Source organism: Lissotriton vulgaris, chromosome 5 (assembly GCF_964263255.1).
Source record: "Lissotriton vulgaris chromosome 5, aLisVul1.2, whole genome shotgun sequence".
In the NCBI taxonomy this organism is placed as follows: Eukaryota; Metazoa; Chordata; class Amphibia; order Caudata; family Salamandridae; genus Lissotriton; species Lissotriton vulgaris.
The window spans coordinates 1094917298-1094933571 of record NC_141693.1 but is presented as its reverse complement, the minus strand read 5'-3'; the positions used below and the strand labels follow the sequence as shown (position 1 = coordinate 1094933571).

At 51.4% G+C, this 16274-nt stretch overlaps 1 protein-coding gene across 1 annotated transcript in view; it reads left to right on the top strand.

The window, feature by feature from the left end:
- XPNPEP1 (X-prolyl aminopeptidase 1) overlaps positions 1 to 16274 on the top strand; it is a 534678-nt gene that overhangs the window by 178753 nt on the left and 339651 nt on the right. Inside the window, exon 5 of the mRNA XM_086922757.1 lies at positions 4086 to 4190. Within this exon, the coding sequence (XP_086778883.1) occupies positions 4086 to 4190 (105 nt within the window). The remainder of the gene's footprint in view (positions 1 to 4085; positions 4191 to 16274) is intronic.

Genomic DNA, 16274 nt, shown 5'->3' with positions numbered 1-16274 from the left:
CAGCAAGGTCCCTGTGTTACATGTCACAAGTATCCCGGCTCTAAGATTCACCTGTGTGTTTCCCTAGCTTCCCTCAGCTCAACACCTTATACAACATAGGGGTGGTTCTGCTGGGAATCTCCTGCCATTGATTACAAGCCTATTAAATACCCCTTTGTGACTGGCCACCAAACACAGGTACGTGTGCCCTGCTATGTTACTTGCCTGAGGCTGAACCTCAGGTTTAGAGCTGGGGTGGCCTCGCCCATATCTCCTTTTTCTGGGGTACTCTGCTCGTTGCTCTCTTGAGCAAGTTCTCCGCCTCCTACTGTGGATGCTTGGGCATCCCTTGGCCTTCCAATGCTGAATCCGCATCCACGTTGTTGATAGGTCCTCTGCTGAAGAGCCGATCTCAGAGACATCCTTAGGGTCTCCGCTGCTGTCACCAACCTTTCCTCACTTCCTTCTGTCCTGCACTTCCACATTCTGCCCTCCTTTATCCTCCTAGGAAATGCCAACCCTGCTCGAGCTTCACACAAGCTCCACGCTTGACAGAGATCTAGTCTCGCCACACCGATCACAGCCGGATTGGTTCCAAGGATTTTGTCCTTACTGGGCCCCTTTGTGATGCGCGTTTGATCCGCAACCCCTGAAGACCTCGTCTCCTATACTTCCATGGACTTCGCCCCCACATCAGCAGCTTCCTCGCTGATACTGATCCTATGTTACAACTCATGACGTTCCGGACCACGGCGACTAATACCCACCAGCACTGCCTTCGACCCAACCCAGTCCTGATGATGATCCTGATTAATATGGATTGAAACGCCGTCGACCTTCCAGCGCGATCATAGGCGCGTCACACAAAGTGGTTCACGAACAGTACACTGAACCGAAGTAGAAACAAACTCCTGAAGTTACCTGGAACCACATTGTGCTAATTACTCACTGTTTATTTATGCACTAGTCACTTTGCGCCGCCCACGCTGATCACATTGTCACCTGCTTCGCTACCTTGGTTTTCACTCACACACCTCGAGCACACGTGCAATTTGGGTTGTTTTAAATTGTATTATTTGTATATTGCAGTGCTGTCACAACTGCTAATTGCCTTTCTTTGCCTCTTTCCCAAATGTTTATATAAATGATGCAATGAGCACATGCTATAATCATATAGAGTCTCCTTGCTTCCATGTGGATAATGTTGTACTCATATCCTCACTAATTGCCTTTAAATAATACCAGTTGGGATACTATATTTCCTTATCACATTATACCCCAATCCCAACACGGTTGACGGGTTTTTGCTCCTGATGTTGAAACAAAACTTCTTTATCCTGTGGCGCTGCTTCCTCCGCTTCTTCACCATGCGCGCCCCGGGAATTCACTTCTCGCCTTTCATAATGGGATTTGAACGTTCCAGAAACTTGTCGTGGTCGACAAATTGAATGGTAGGTAGCAATCTTCTCATGTCCCTGGGGTCCACACCAGATACATTCTGTGCTGCAGTCTTGCCCTCCTGGCCACAATGTCATTGGGGAGGGGAAAATAGATTTGGGGCCATCAACTATTCCCACTAGAGTCAAACATATTTTGGACTTGATTGGTTTCGAACGTAAGAAGATTGTTTTGAAGACAGTAGGAAGGGACTTTGTAATGAAAAGTGGTGGCTCTTCCATTAAAATCTACACAACTCTTCTCCTTGTGTTTGGAGTATTTACAGCACTCACATATTTTGTTTCCTTCATTTTTTCTAAGTTGAACCCTGTGAGAAAGTTCCTCTTATTGTGTGATCGCCCACATTTTGTTGTGTGGACTGATTCACCCAGACTTTTCTTTCAAGGACCCAATGTATTTTCTCTGACCTTAATTCATGACAGAATTGGTTATCTCCTAGTTGTCAAATGTGCTTTTCCAAAAAGGCCATATTATATGGTATTGGAAAATACGCCAATGGCATGGAAAAGTTAATTGTCACCTGTCGACTGCATCACATATTGTGCCACCAACTGATTACTGCAGATTTTAAACTTGTCAAAAAAAAATTGGGACAGGAAAGAACTCTACTTTGAATTAAGAAAGAAATCACCCCTTAGCAGGCCTTGAAGCCCAGACGGCAGTGTGCCTAATATTTAAAAGTGGTACATGCAATAATTTAGTGTTGATATGTACCTATGTAGCTATTTAAAACTTTATAAATAAATAAATAAACTAACTACAAAAACTACTTTGACTGAGGAAGGGCTGCAGATATCCTATCAGAAAAATTAACGCCAAGGTAAAATAATAATTCTGCTATCTTTGGTTTGGGATAAGTTACGGAAAAGATTAATACTTTTTTTAAATATTTGTCAAAAAATTGACAGGTGATGTCGGATTTTTCATAAATATTCAAGAAAAGTTACTTTTAAAATATATACTTTGCCTAATCCTCCAGTAGACTAAATAGTATTAGCCTGCCTGCTGCGTCCCTTGTCAGTGCTTCCCCTTAATGAGGTATGAAACTGCTCCGAGAGCAGAAACAATGGCTACGGCCTTTTGACAGGAAAGCCTAGGTGTGAGTTATGCGACTAGGCTCAGGCAGGGAGCTGGGGAGGGTTCAGGAACTTTATTAACTTGAAACCGACCAGGGTGGGGCCTATGAATTCATAGTTTGTGTACGGGGAGACCTGAGGAAGCCTTTGTTGCGCAGGCCTTAACTAATAATCCATATTCTTACAGACCTTGATAAATGGATATTAATTACACCCCGAGTCTCAATAGTACTTTGTATAGCAGGCACTGAAAGTTGCTCTTGATGTATGCCTTTTTGTTGTTACTAAGTGCTACGCACACTGACATTAGCTATTAAGTGTTTACCTTTGTTTTGTGTTCTATTTGCAGTCCATCATTGCAGCCCATGCATCCGATATCCCATCAATAACTGAGCCCTCAACATATGCCAGGCACTTCACCTACGCCTTTAAAACCAATATGGGAAACGGGCAATGTGGGTAATGCACAGCTGCAGGGACTGGGAGAAGTGTGCATTTTAACATGGTTTCGGTTAATGCACACCCAGAATTGCAGCTTTTGCATGAAAGGGAAGGGTGCTTAGTATAGTAAAAATGAATTACAGTCCCAGAGATTTACAAAAATAGTAGGTCAGTAGTGTAATTGATCATTTTGCCACATTGTTGAGTCGCAAAAACCTATACCTAGCATACCTGTTAGAGCTGCAGCACTTCACCCTACATATTTCTCTAGTTTGTTAGCACTAAATTAAAGGGCAAATTGCCCCTTAAAGCCTTGTTCCCAGTACCTAGCTCTAGACTTTCACAGTGGCGGCTCCTCCGCTAAAGCGGAGGATCATCGCCCCACTGCTATTTGAGCAGTTAAAAAAAAAAATGATAATCACAAGCCGTTTTTATCATTTTATTTTTCTGCGAGAGATTGGAGCTGGGATGGGGCTGAGCACAGTGAGGAGTCGTCTTGGTACTTCCAGAGTACGCATGATTGTTTGGCCGGCCCCTGAGTCCGGCCAAACAATCATGCGCCCTTAGCATGTTCTTCACCCTGCTGTGTTGCACTGCCATGTGGAGAACATGCCCAGGCTTCTGGTTCCGCCTGAGGGGCCAAGCAGGCCATTCAGACCAATGCATTGTCATGAGAGGCTGGGAGCCTGGGTGCTCCCAGCGCTGCAGAGTGAGGTCGGAGAAGAGGGTGCGGTGCCGGCAGCTGATCAGAAGGTACTTTGAAAAAAAAAATTTTTCATGCAATTCTGCCCCCCGTACTAAAACAGCCTCCCCTGGACTCTCAGCACTACTCGAATTGTTTATGAAGCATGAAATTTAGTGTGTCCACAGCCACTGAAAATTGGGAGGGAGATTTATTTCCAAGTCCGCTTTGGATGAAGGTAACTGCTTACTTTAAGGCGACAGCAACTGGCATACCTTTTCATAAAATATCACTTTTTTTCGGAGACTTACTCCCAATCCTGTTGCTATCAGAAATGCATTGCTCGAACTTAGTATGTTAGAAGAATTGGTAGGTAGGTCACCGTGCTTACATGGAAATCCATGTTTGCAACCCTTAAACAGGCGTCTTCCCCTTTTCTTCTTGAACAGGTACAGCTATTATAACAGAACAGAGTGCAGCACTATGGACAGATGGACGCTACTTTTTGCAGGCAGCACAACAAATAGACAGCAACTGGACACTCATGAAGATGGGTAAGTGACCCGTCTGCTGTTCTTGAAATGTGCCTTGCGCAATGATAATAGATTTCCCAGTTGTTATGGAATGAAACTGTTATTTGTATAACATAGCCTTACCTCAGTGAGGGTTCTATGCTATAATATAAAATGTAGTTTGTCATTCGATAGATCATTAGATAAAATACTGCAGTTAGCAAAACCATGAATATGCCCTGTAATTCGTCCCTGCTAATTCAGCTAGGTGTACATTAAATATATCTTTCTAGGACACGTTAAAAAGAGCAAGGGATGACATTTTAAAGGGAAGTTTATTCTGGTATCATTTAGAGCATTGCTAAGATATAATGCCAAACGTTAGTATATGTGTGTTTGTACTTCACTCTGTAGTTAAACCTACAGCTTTACTTCCTTAGGAAGAGGTAATTTTAGACAGCTTCTTACGTAGGCACCTGTGTGCAAACTGCACAATTACACGTTTTTTAAGATCGGAGAAGTAGTGAATGGCAACAAAGCTATAGAGAAGTTTCTTAAAGTGTGCGATTGTAGTTAAACCTCTGTACGCACCTCCTCTTTATTCCTAGCACAAGTAGAGCTGAATAGATCCCCCCCCCCCCTATTTTGGAACGAAGATTGCTTTTGACTTCATGTGGTTCTCTTAATTCAGTGGTTGAGTTCTGTTCAACGATTTTTTTTAACTTTCATCATAGATTAAGTTACACATTATATAAGGATCATTGGTGGTCCTGTACTAAAGTTAGATTTATGCAAACAACACATCACTGCAGCTCCTATGAAAGAAACTGACATAAATCGCTGCAAACCCTTGAAATTCTCTGAAAAAGCTGATATTCATATGCAGAATATTGGGCGAGGGTTGAACACAGAATCGTATTGTAAATATCTCAGTTTATCAACTAAATTAATTTTGAATCTTTGTTCTTATTTTAAAGCTATCCAAACATATTATAGTCTCTTTGTTATATCTCCTCCTCCCTGCCTCTTTCTAAAAGAATATGAGGTATTTAGTCTAAGTACGTTGACAATTATAAAGTTGTGAGGGGGTTGGCTGGGCTGGAAGGGGAGGACACCACATCAGAATGCATTCCTATCCTAGCAAGTGGCAGCACGCTTTTTCATATTGCCACCACATCCCAGTCAGTATATCCAAGATAAATCCGACACTATTGAACCTGCTCTGACAACGAGGACCAACAACAACAATGACATCTGTCTACTGGCTGGTGAGGCTGCTCCAGAATTAACCTCTAGTGAGCCTACATTTTACTTCAAATTTGCTCTACAGAAAGATACTCTATAAGGCGGTATAAATAAACAAAAGTCCAAATTGTTACTCTGCTGCTGACGGCAATCAAAATATTATTTTGCATGTACATGACCCACATACCCTTTCTCTGTTTCTGGATAAAGGTATAGATGGAACATACTGGTGATGTACCCAGAACACCCTGGGCTAGTCGTACCTGTTGGCGCATATGTGCCTTATGTTGGGTTTAGACAGGTACAGATACTGAATTACAGTGCGGATTGTATTGTTCTTTTAACATCTACAAATGATCGTGCCAAAGAGCACAGGTATTGGTGGGGCCTAGAGATTAAAATGTTCTTTCGCCTTGTAGAATTAATTTCGGTAAAAATAGGCCACAAGTCGAATGAAAGTTAGCATTGCTCATCTTTCTTGAGCTAAATATAAGTGGCCATGAAGCATGATTTTCTCTAGGATCAATTAAGCATCCATTCAATTGTCCGTCTGTCTGTCATCTAGCCCTTATCCTCTTTTGAAGTCACATATTAATTTATAGAAGAGCATAAGACAACTGCCAAGCCCTGTAGAGGTGATAGATGGTCCTCTACATATTGAAAGTGACAGCCGATAAGAACTGCTTGCCCTATCTAGTTTCCCAGGTTCACACCTGTACATGACACATGCTTATCCCACACGGTTTGCCTTTTCATGATGCACATTGTACGCATTACTCTGGTTTCACCTTAGCCTTTTTAGGTCTCGGCTAAAAGACGCGCGTAAGCGCGTCTCCGCCGAGATCTTATGTCAGCGAGTAGCAGTCCCAGGAGACAGTCCAGGTCACGCGCATCCTTCCAGGTGATTTGTAGCTGGAACGCGCGCTGTGGCCTGGCGCTGTCTCCTGGGAAGCGCAAGCACAACACACGCATGCGCATACACACACACACGCGCCCATGCACGCACGCACATACATACATACAGAGACACCACCCCTGACTCATACTCACACGCGCGCACACACACAAGTGCACCGAGGCCCCCCCTCCCCCTCCCCCGCCGTCACGCACATACATACACACACACACACGAGCATACACACACACAAGTGCACCAATCGCGCTCCAGAACTTACCTTACCTCAGCACGCGGCGCCCAACCTCCTGCTGGCGCGGCCCCGGGGCTCTACACCGCTCACAGGAGCCCCGGGCCGCGAGACGCTACGACTCCGCCTGCCTCCTCTTCCGGTGTGAACGTGGGCCCGCCCCCGTCACAGGCGACCGTGCCTGACTTCCGGGGCGGCGAGCTTGGTAACGAATCTGGTGCTATCTCTTGGTTTAGAAAACGTAATTGTGTCGTCCATTGTACCCCTTGAGACATGTGCACGATATTGGGATAGTTATGCCTCTCCAGTCAAGAAGGCATGCATTAAAAAATCTTTCAAGGGCTTTTGGAGACTCAGACAGACACCATGCCTCAGCTGTCGATCAATGAGAACACATGCTCCCACTGCAGGTAAGGAAGGACAACAGCCAGCTGAAGCACTGGAATGCAGAAGACCAGCCAGCAAGAAACACAACAAATATATGGTGTTAGGGTTCTCAAGTCCTCCTTTGCCCATTAGTTTCTATCTCACCCAAAGTTGCTTTGATCTTCTGTTTCTGCATTTCGAATAAACACAGAAAGGACTTCCCACTGCATGCAGAACACTGGCACCCAGCCTGGGCGATGGCTGTAAATAACTGCTCCCACGTGCCTCTAATTTCAACAATAATAATTACACTAAACAGCTTTATCCTGCCCATCTGCTTGCACGACATGGCAGCTTGGCATGGCACCCTGGCATTGCCATCCACTGAACTTGGATCCGCAGCTTGTCAGGCACCTCCGCATGTGCAGGCGCTTCAAGACTTTGAAGGGGACCATATTGCCCGCAGACCAGCAGTTGGCGAAGAGCTCGCATCATATTTTACTTCTATTAGAGTGATGGAGCAGACAGATGGTGAGTGCAGAGTGGTGAGTGCAGAGTGGTGAGTGCAGAGTGGTGAGTGCAGAGTGGTGAGTGCAGAGTGCAGAGTGGTGAGTGCAGAGTGGTGAGTGCAGAGTGGTGAGTGCAGAGTGGTGAGTGCAGAGTGGTGAGTGCAGAGTGGTGAGTGGTGAGTGCAGAGTGCAGAGTGGTGAGTGCAGAGTGGTGAGTGCAGAGTGGTGAGTGCAGAGTGGTGAGTGCAGAGTGGTGAGTGCAGAGTGGTGAGTGCAGAGTGGTGAGTGGTGAGTGCAGAGTGGTGAGTGCAGAGTGCAGAGTGCAGAGTGGTGAGTGCAGAGTGGTGAGTGCAGAGTGGTGAGTGCAGAGTGGTGAGTGCAGAGTGGTGAGTGCAGAGTGGTGAGTGCAGAGTGGTGAGTGCAGAGTGCAGAGTGCAGAGTGGTGAGTGCAGAGTGCAGAGTGGTGAGTGCAGAGTGGTGAGTGGTGAGTGCAGAGTGCAGAGTGGTGAGTGGTGAGTGGTGAGTGCAGAGTGGTGAGTGCAGAGTGGTGAGTGGGGAGTGCAGAGTGGTGAGTGCAGAGTGGTGAGTGCAGAGTGGTGAGTGCAGAGTGGTGAGTGCAGAGTGGTGAGTGCAGAGTGGTGAGTGCAGAGTGGTGAGTGGTGAGTGCAGAGTGCAGAGTGGTGAGTGCAGAGTGGTGAGTGCAGAGTGGTGAGTGCAGAGTGGTGAGTGCAGAGTGGTGAGTGCAGAGTGGTGAGTGGTGAGTGCAGAGTGGTGAGTGCAGAGTGGTGAGTGCAGAGTGGTGAGTGCAGAGTGGTGAGTGCAGAGTGGTGAGTGCAGAGTGGTGAGTGCAGAGTGGTGAGTGCAGAGTGGTGAGTGCAGAGTGCAGAGTGCAGAGTGGTGAGTGCAGAGTGCAGAGTGGTGAGTGCAGAGTGGTGAGTGGTGAGTGCAGAGTGCAGAGTGGTGAGTGGTGAGTGGTGAGTGCAGAGTGGTGAGTGCAGAGTGGTGAGTGGGGAGTGCAGAGTGGTGAGTGCAGAGTGGTGAGTGCAGAGTGGTGAGTGCAGAGTGGTGAGTGGTGAGTGGTGAGTGCAGAGTGGTGAGTGCAGAGTGGTGAGTGCAGAGTGGTGAGTGCAGAGTGGTGAGTGCAGAGTGGTGAGTGCAGAGTGGTGAGTGCAGAGTGCAGAGTGCAGAGTGGTGAGTGCAGAGTGCAGAGTGCAGAGTGGTGAGTGCAGAGTGGTGAGTGGTGAGTGCAGAGTGCAGAGTGCAGAGTGGTGAGTGGTGAGTGGTGAGTGCAGAGTGCAGAGTGCAGAGTGGTGAGTGCAGAGTGCAGAGTGCAGAGTGCAGAGTGCAGAGTGGTGAGTGCAGAGTGCAGAGTGCAGAGTGCAGAGTGCAGAGTGCAGAGTGCAGAGTGCAGAGTGGTGAGTGCAGAGTGCAGAGTGGTGAGTGGTGAGTGGTGAGTGCAGAGTGGTGAGTGCAGAGTGGTGAGTGGGGAGTGCAGAGTGGTGAGTGCAGAGTGGTGAGTGCAGAGTGGTGAGTGCAGAGTGGTGAGTGGTGAGTGGTGAGTGCAGAGTGGTGAGTGCAGAGTGGTGAGTGCAGAGTGGTGAGTGGTGAGTGCAGAGTGGTGAGTGCAGAGTGGTGAGTGCAGAGTGGTGAGTGCAGAGTGGTGAGTGCAGAGTGGTGAGTGCAGAGTGCAGAGTGCAGAGTGGTGAGTGCAGAGTGCAGAGTGCAGAGTGGTGAGTGCAGAGTGGTGAGTGGTGAGTGCAGAGTGCAGAGTGGTGAGTGGTGAGTGGTGAGTGCAGAGTGGTGAGTGCAGAGTGGTGAGTGCAGAGTGGTGAGTGCAGAGTGCAGAGTGGTGAGTGCAGAGTGGTGAGTGCAGAGTGGTGAGTGCAGAGTGGTGAGTGCAGAGTGGTGAGTGGTGAGTGGTGAGTGCAGAGTGCAGAGTGGTGAGTGCAGAGTGCAGAGTGCAGAGTGGTGAGAGGTGAGAGGTGAGAGGTGAGTGCAGAGTGGTGAGTGGTGAGAGTTGAGTGCAGAGTGGTGAGTGGTGAGTGGTGAGTGCAGAGTGGTGAGTGGTGAGTGCAGAGTGGTGAGTGGTGAGTGGTGAGTGCAGAGTGGTGACTGCAGAGTGGTGACTGCAGAGTGGTGAGTGGTGAGTGCAGAGTGGTGAGTGCAGAGTGGTGAGTGGTGAGTGCAGAGTGGTGAGTGCAGAGTGGTGAGTGCAGAGTGCAGAGTGCAGAGTGGTGAGTGCAGAGTGCAGAGTGCAGAGTGGTGAGTGCAGAGTGGTGAGTGGTGAGTGCAGAGTGCAGAGTGGTGAGTGGTGAGTGGTGAGTGCAGAGTGGTGAGTGCAGAGTGGTGAGTGCAGAGTGGTGAGTGCAGAGTGCAGAGTGGTGAGTGCAGAGTGGTGAGTGCAGAGTGGTGAGTGCAGAGTGGTGAGTGCAGAGTGGTGAGTGGTGAGTGGTGAGTGCAGAGTGCAGAGTGGTGAGTGCAGAGTGCAGAGTGCAGAGTGGTGAGAGGTGAGAGGTGAGAGGTGAGTGCAGAGTGGTGAGTGGTGAGAGTTGAGTGCAGAGTGGTGAGTGGTGAGTGGTGAGTGCAGAGTGGTGAGTGGTGAGTGCAGAGTGGTGAGTGGTGAGTGGTGAGTGCAGAGTGGTGACTGCAGAGTGGTGACTGCAGAGTGGTGAGTGGTGAGTGCAGAGTGGTGAGTGCAGAGTGGTGAGTGGTGAGTGGTGAGAGGTGAGTGCAGAGTGGTGAGTGCAGAGTGGTGAGTGGTGAGTGCAGAGTGGTGAGTGCAGAGTGGTGAGTGCAGAGTGGTGAGTGGTGAGTGCAGAGTGGTGAGTGGTGAGAGGTGAGTGCAGAGTGGTGAGTGCAGAGTGGTGAGTGGTGAGTGCAGAGTGCAGAGTGCAGAGTGGTGAGTGCAGAGTGGTGAGTGGTGAGTGGTGAGTGGTGAGTGGTGAGTGGTGAGTGCAGAGTGGTGAGTGGTGAGTGCAGAGTGCAGAGTGCAGAGTGCAGAGTGGTGAGAGGTGAGAGGTGAGTGCAGAGTGGTGAGTGCAGAGTGGTGAGTGCAGAGTGGTGAGTGGTGAGTGCAGAGTGCAGAGTGCAGAGTGGTGAGAGGTGAGAGGTGAGTGCAGAGTGGTGAGTGGTGAGAGGTGAGTGCAGAGTGGTGAGTGGTGAGTGGTGAGTGCAGAGTGCAGAGTGGTGAGTGGTGAGTGGTGAGTGCAGAGTGCAGAGTGGTGAGTGGTGAGTGCAGAGTGCAGAGTGCAGAGTGGTGAGAGGTGAGAGGTGAGTGCAGAGTGGTGAGTGGTGAGTGGTGAGTGCAGAGTGGTGAGTGGTGAGTGGTGAGTGCAGAGTGGTGAGTGGTGAGTGCAGAGTGGTGAGTGGTGAGTGCAGAGTGGTGACTGCAGAGTGGTGACTGCAGAGTGGTGAGTGCAGAGTGGTGAGTGGTGAGTGGTGAGTGCAGAGTGGTGAGTGCAGAGTGGTGAGTGGTGAGTGCAGAGTGGTGAGTGCAGAGTGCAGAGTGCAGAGTGGTGAGTGGTGAGTGGTGAGTGCAGAGTGCAGAGTGGTGAGAGGTGAGAGGTGAGTGCAGAGTGGTGAGTGGTGAGTGCAGAGTGGTGAGTGGTGAGTGGTGAGTGCAGAGTGGTGAGTGGTGAGTGCAGAGTGGTGAGTGGTGAGTGGTGAGTGCAGAGTGGTGACTGCAGAGTGGTGACTGCAGAGTGGTGAGTGCAGAGTGGTGAGTGGTGAGTGGTGAGTGCAGAGTGGTGAGTGCAGAGTGGTGAGTGCAGAGTGGTGAGTGGTGAGTGCAGAGTGGTGAGTGCAGAGTGGTGAGTGCAGAGTGGTGACTGCAGAGTGGTGACTGCAGAGTGGTGAGTGGTGAGTGGTGAGTGCAGAGTGGTGAGTGCAGAGTGGTGAGTGGTGAGTGCAGAGTGGTGAGTGCAGAGTGGTGAGTGCAGAGTGCAGAGTGGTGAGTGGTGAGTGGTGAGTGGTGAGTGGTGAGTGCAGAGTGGTGAGTGGTGAGTGCAGAGTGCAGAGTGGTGAGTGCAGAGTGGTGAGTGCAGAGTGGTGAGTGGTGAGTGCAGAGTGGTGAGTGCAGAGTGGTGAGTGGTGAGTGCAGAGTGGTGAGTGGTGAGAGGTGAGAGGTGAGTGCAGAGTGGTGAGAGGTGAGAGGTGAGTGCAGAGTGGTGAGTGGTGAGAGGTGAGTGCAGAGTGGTGAGTGGTGAGTGGTGAGTGGTGAGTGGTGAGTGCAGAGTGGTGAGTGGTGAGTGCAGAGTGGTGAGTGCAGAGTGGTGAGTGCAGAGTGCAGAGTGGTGAGTGGTGAGTGGTGAGTGCAGAGTGGTGAGTGGTGAGTGGTGAGTGCAGAGTGCAGAGTGGTGAGAGGTGAGAGGTGAGTGCAGAGTGGTGAGTGGTGAGTGGTGAGTGGTGAGTGGTGAGTGGTGAGTGGTGAGTGCAGAGTGGTGAGTGGTGAGTGCAGAGTGGTGAGTGGTGAGTGGTGAGTGCAGAGTGGTGACTGCAGAGTGGTGACTGCAGAGTGGTGAGTGCAGAGTGGTGAGTGGTGAGTGGTGAGTGCAGAGTGGTGAGTGCAGAGTGGTGAGTGCAGAGTGGTGAGTGGTGAGTGCAGAGTGGTGAGTGCAGAGTGGTGAGTGCAGAGTGGTGAGTGGTGAGTGCAGAGTGGTGAGTGCAGAGTGGTGAGTGCAGAGTGGTGAGTGGTGAGTGGTGAGTGGTGAGAGGTGAGAGGTGAGTGCAGAGTGGTGAGAGGTGAGAGGTGAGTGCAGAGTGGTGAGTGGTGAGAGGTGAGTGCAGAGTGGTGAGTGGTGAGTGGTGAGTGGTGAGTGGTGAGTGCAGAGTGGTGAGTGGTGAGTGCAGAGTGGTGAGTGCAGAGTGGTGAGTGCAGAGTGCAGAGTGGTGAGTGGTGAGTGGTGAGTGCAGAGTGGTGAGTGGTGAGTGCAGAGTGCAGAGTGGTGAGAGGTGAGAGGTGAGTGCAGAGTGGTGAGTGGTGAGTGGTGAGTGGTGAGTGGTGAGTGGTGAGTGCAGAGTGCAGAGTGCAGAGTGGTGAGTGGTGAGTGGTGAGTGGTGAGTGGTGAGTGCAGAGTGGTGAGTGGTGAGTGCAGAGTGGTGAGTGCAGAGTGGTGAGTGCAGAGTGCAGAGTGGTGAGTGGTGAGTGGTGAGTGGTGAGTGCAGAGTGGTGAGTGGTGAGTGCAGAGTGGTGAGTGCAGAGTGGTGAGTGCAGAGTGGTGAGTGCAGAGTGGTGAGTGCAGAGTGCAGAGTGGTGAGTGCAGAGTGGTGAGTGCAGAGTGGTGAGTGGTGAGTGCAGAGTGCAGAGTGCAGAGTGGTGAGAGGTGAGAGGTGAGTGCAGAGTGGTGAGTGGTGAGAGGTGAGTGCAGAGTGGTGAGTGCAGAGTGGTGAGTGGCGAGTGCAGAGTGCAGAGTGCAGAGTGGTGAGAGGTGAGAGGTGAGTGCAGAGTGGTGAGAGGTGAGAGGTGAGTGCAGAGTGGTGAGTGCAGAGTGGTGAGTGCAGAGTGGTGAGTGGTGAGTGGTGAGTGGTGAGTGGTGAGTGCAGAGTGGTGAGTGCAGAGTGGTGAGTGCAGAGTGCAGAGTGGTGAGTGGTGAGTGGTGAGTGCAGAGTGGTGAGTGGTGAGTGCAGAGTGCAGAGTGCAGAGTGGTGAGAGGTGAGAGGTGAGTGCAGAGTGGTGAGTGGTGAGAGGTGAGTGCAGAGTGGTGAGTGCAGAGTGGTGAGTGGCGAGTGCAGAGTGGTGAGTGCAGAGTGGTGAGAGGTGAGAGGTGAGTGCAGAGTGGTGAGAGGTGAGAGGTGAGTGCAGAGTGGTGAGTGGTGAGTGGTGAGTGCAGAGTGCAGAGTGGTGAGTGGTGAGTGGTGAGTGCAGAGTGGTGAGTGGTGAGTGCAGAGTGCAGAGTGGTGAGAGGTGAGAGGTGAGTGCAGAGTGGTGAGTGGTGAGAGGTGAGTGCAGAGTGGTGAGTGCAGAGTGGTGAGTGGCGAGTGCAGAGTGCAGAGTGCAGAGTGGTGAGTGGTGAGTGGTGAGTGCAGAGTGGTGAGTGGTGAGTGCAGAGTGGTGAGTGGTGAGTGCAGAGTGGTGAGTGCAGAGTGGTGAGTGGTGAGAGGTGAGTGCAGAGTGGTGAGTGCAGAGTGGTGAGTGCAGAGTGGTGAGTGCAGAGTGGTGAGTGCAGAGTGCAGAGTGGTGAGTGGTGAGTGGTGAGTGCAGAGTGGTGAGTGGTGAGTGCAGAGTGCAGAGTGCAGAGTGGTGAGAGGTGAGAGGTGAGTGCAGAGTGGTGAGTGGTGAGAGGTGAGTGCAGAGTGGTGAGTGCAGAGTGGTGAGTGGCGAGTGCAGAGTGCAGAGTGCAGAGTGGTGAGAGGTGAGAGGTGAGTGCAGAGTGGTGAGTGGTGAGAGGTGAGTGCAGAGTGGTGAGTGCAGAGTGGTGAGTGCAGAGTGCAGAGTGGTGAGTGGTGAGTGGTGAGTGCAGAGTGGTGAGTGCAGAGTGCAGAGTGGTGAGTGGTGAGTGCAGAGTGGTGAGTGGTGAGTGGTGAGTGCAGAGTGGAGAGTGCAGAGTGCAGAGTGCAGAGTGGTGAGAGGTGAGAGGTGAGTGGTGAGTGCAGAGTGGTGAGAGGTGAGAGGTGAGAGGTGAGTGGTGAGTGGTGAGTGGTGAGTGCAGAGTGGTGAGTGGTGAGTGCAGAGTGGTGAGTGGTGAGTGCAGAGTGCAGAGTGGTGAGTGCAGAGTGCAGAGTGGTGAGTGCAGAGTGCAGAGTGCAGAGTGGTGAGTGCAGAGTGGTGAGTGCAGAGTGGTGAGTGGTGAGTGGTGAGTGCAGAGTGGTGAGTGGTGAGTGCAGAGTGGTGAGTGGTGAGTGCAGAGTGCAGAGTGGTGAGTGCAGAGTGCAGAGTGCAGAGTGGTGAGTGCAGAGTGGTGAGTGCAGAGTGCAGAGTGCAGAGTGGTGAGAGGTGAGAGGTGAGTGGTGAGTGGTGAGTGGTGAGTGCAGAGTGGTGAGTGCAGAGTGGTGAGTGGCGAGTGCAGAGTGCAGAGTGCAGAGTGGTGAGTGGTGAGTGGTGAGTGCAGAGTGGTGAGTGGTGAGTGCAGAGTGGTGAGTGGTGAGTGCAGAGTGGTGAGTGCAGAGTGGTGAGTGGTGAGAGGTGAGTGCAGAGTGGTGAGTGCAGAGTGGTGAGTGCAGAGTGGTGAGTGCAGAGTGGTGAGTGCAGAGTGCAGAGTGGTGAGTGGTGAGTGGTGAGTGCAGAGTGGTGAGTGGTGAGTGCAGAGTGCAGAGTGCAGAGTGGTGAGAGGTGAGAGGTGAGTGCAGAGTGGTGAGTGGTGAGTGCAGAGTGGTGAGTGCAGAGTGGTGAGTGCAGAGTGCAGAGTGGTGAGTGCAGAGTGCAGAGTGCAGAGTGCAGAGTGGTGAGTGCAGAGTGGTGAGTGCAGAGTGGTGAGTGGTGAGTGGTGAGTGGTGAGTGCAGAGTGGTGAGTGGTGAGTGGTGAGTGCAGAGTGCAGAGTGGTGAGTGGTGAGTGCAGAGTGGTGAGTGGTGAGTGCAGAGTGGTGAGTGGTGAGTGCAGAGTGGTGAGTGCAGAGTGGTGAGTGGTGAGTGGTGAGTGCAGAGTGGTGAGTGGTGAGTGCAGAGTGGTGAGTGCAGAGTGCAGAGTGGTGAGTGGTGAGTGGTGAGTGCAGAGTGGTGAGTGCAGAGTGCAGAGTGGTGAGTGGTGAGTGCAGAGTGGTGAGTGGTGAGTGGTGAGTGCAGAGTGGAGAGTGGAGAGTGCAGAGTGCAGAGTGCAGAGTGGTGAGAGGTGAGAGGTGAGTGGTGAGTGCAGAGTGCAGAGTGCAGAGTGCAGAGTGGTGAGAGGTGAGAGGTGAGTGGTGAGTGGTGAGTGGTGAGTGCAGAGTGGTGAGTGGTGAGTGCAGAGTGGTGAGTGGTGAGTGCAGAGTGCAGAGTGGTGAGTGCAGAGTGCAGAGTGCAGAGTGCAGAGTGGTGAGTGCAGAGTGGTGAGTGCAGAGTGGTGAGTGGTGAGTGCAGAGTGGTGAGTGGTGAGTGGTGAGTGCAGAGTGGTGAGTGCAGAGTGGTGAGTGCAGAGTGGTGAGTGGTGAGTGCAGAGTGGTGAGTGCAGAGTGCAGAGTGCAGAGTGCAGAGTGGTGAGAGGTGAGAGGTGAGTGGTGAGAGGTGAGTGCAGAGTGGTGAGTGGTGAGTGCAGAGTGCAGAGTGCAGAGTGGTGAGAGGTGAGTGGTGAGAGGTGAGTGGTGAGTGCAGAGTGGTGAGTGCAGAGTGGTGAGTGCAGAGTGGTGAGTGCAGAGTGGTGAGTGCAGAGTGGTGAGTGCAGAGTGGTGAGTGCAGAGTGGTGAGTGCAGAGTGCAGAGTGCAGAGTGGTGAGTGCAGAGTGCAGAGTGCAGAGTGCAGAGTGGTGAGAGGTGAGAGGTGAGTGCAGAGTGGTGAGTGGTGAGAGGTGAGTGCAGAGTGGTGAGTGGTGAGTGGTGAGTGCAGAGTGGTGAGTGCAGAGTGCAGAGTGGTGAGTGGTGAGTGGTGAGTGGTGAGTGGTGAGTGCAGAGTGCAGAGTGCAGAGAGGTGAGAGGTGAGTGGTGAGTGCAGAGTGGTGAGTGCAGAGTGCAGAGTGCAGAGTGGTGAGAGGTGAGAGGTGAGTGGTGAGTGCAGAGTGCAGAGTGGTGAGTGGTGAGTGCAGAGTGCAGAGTGCAGAGAGGTGAGAGGTGAGTGGTGAGTGCAGAGTGGTGAGTGCAGAGTGCAGAGTGCAGAGTGGTGAGTGGTGAGTGCAGAGTGCAGAGTGCAGAGTGGTGAGAGGTGAGTGGTGAGTGGTGAGTGGTGAGTGTTGAGTGCAGAGTGCAGAGTGGTGAGTGCAGAGTGCAGAGTGCAGAGTGCAGAGTGGTGAGTGCAGAG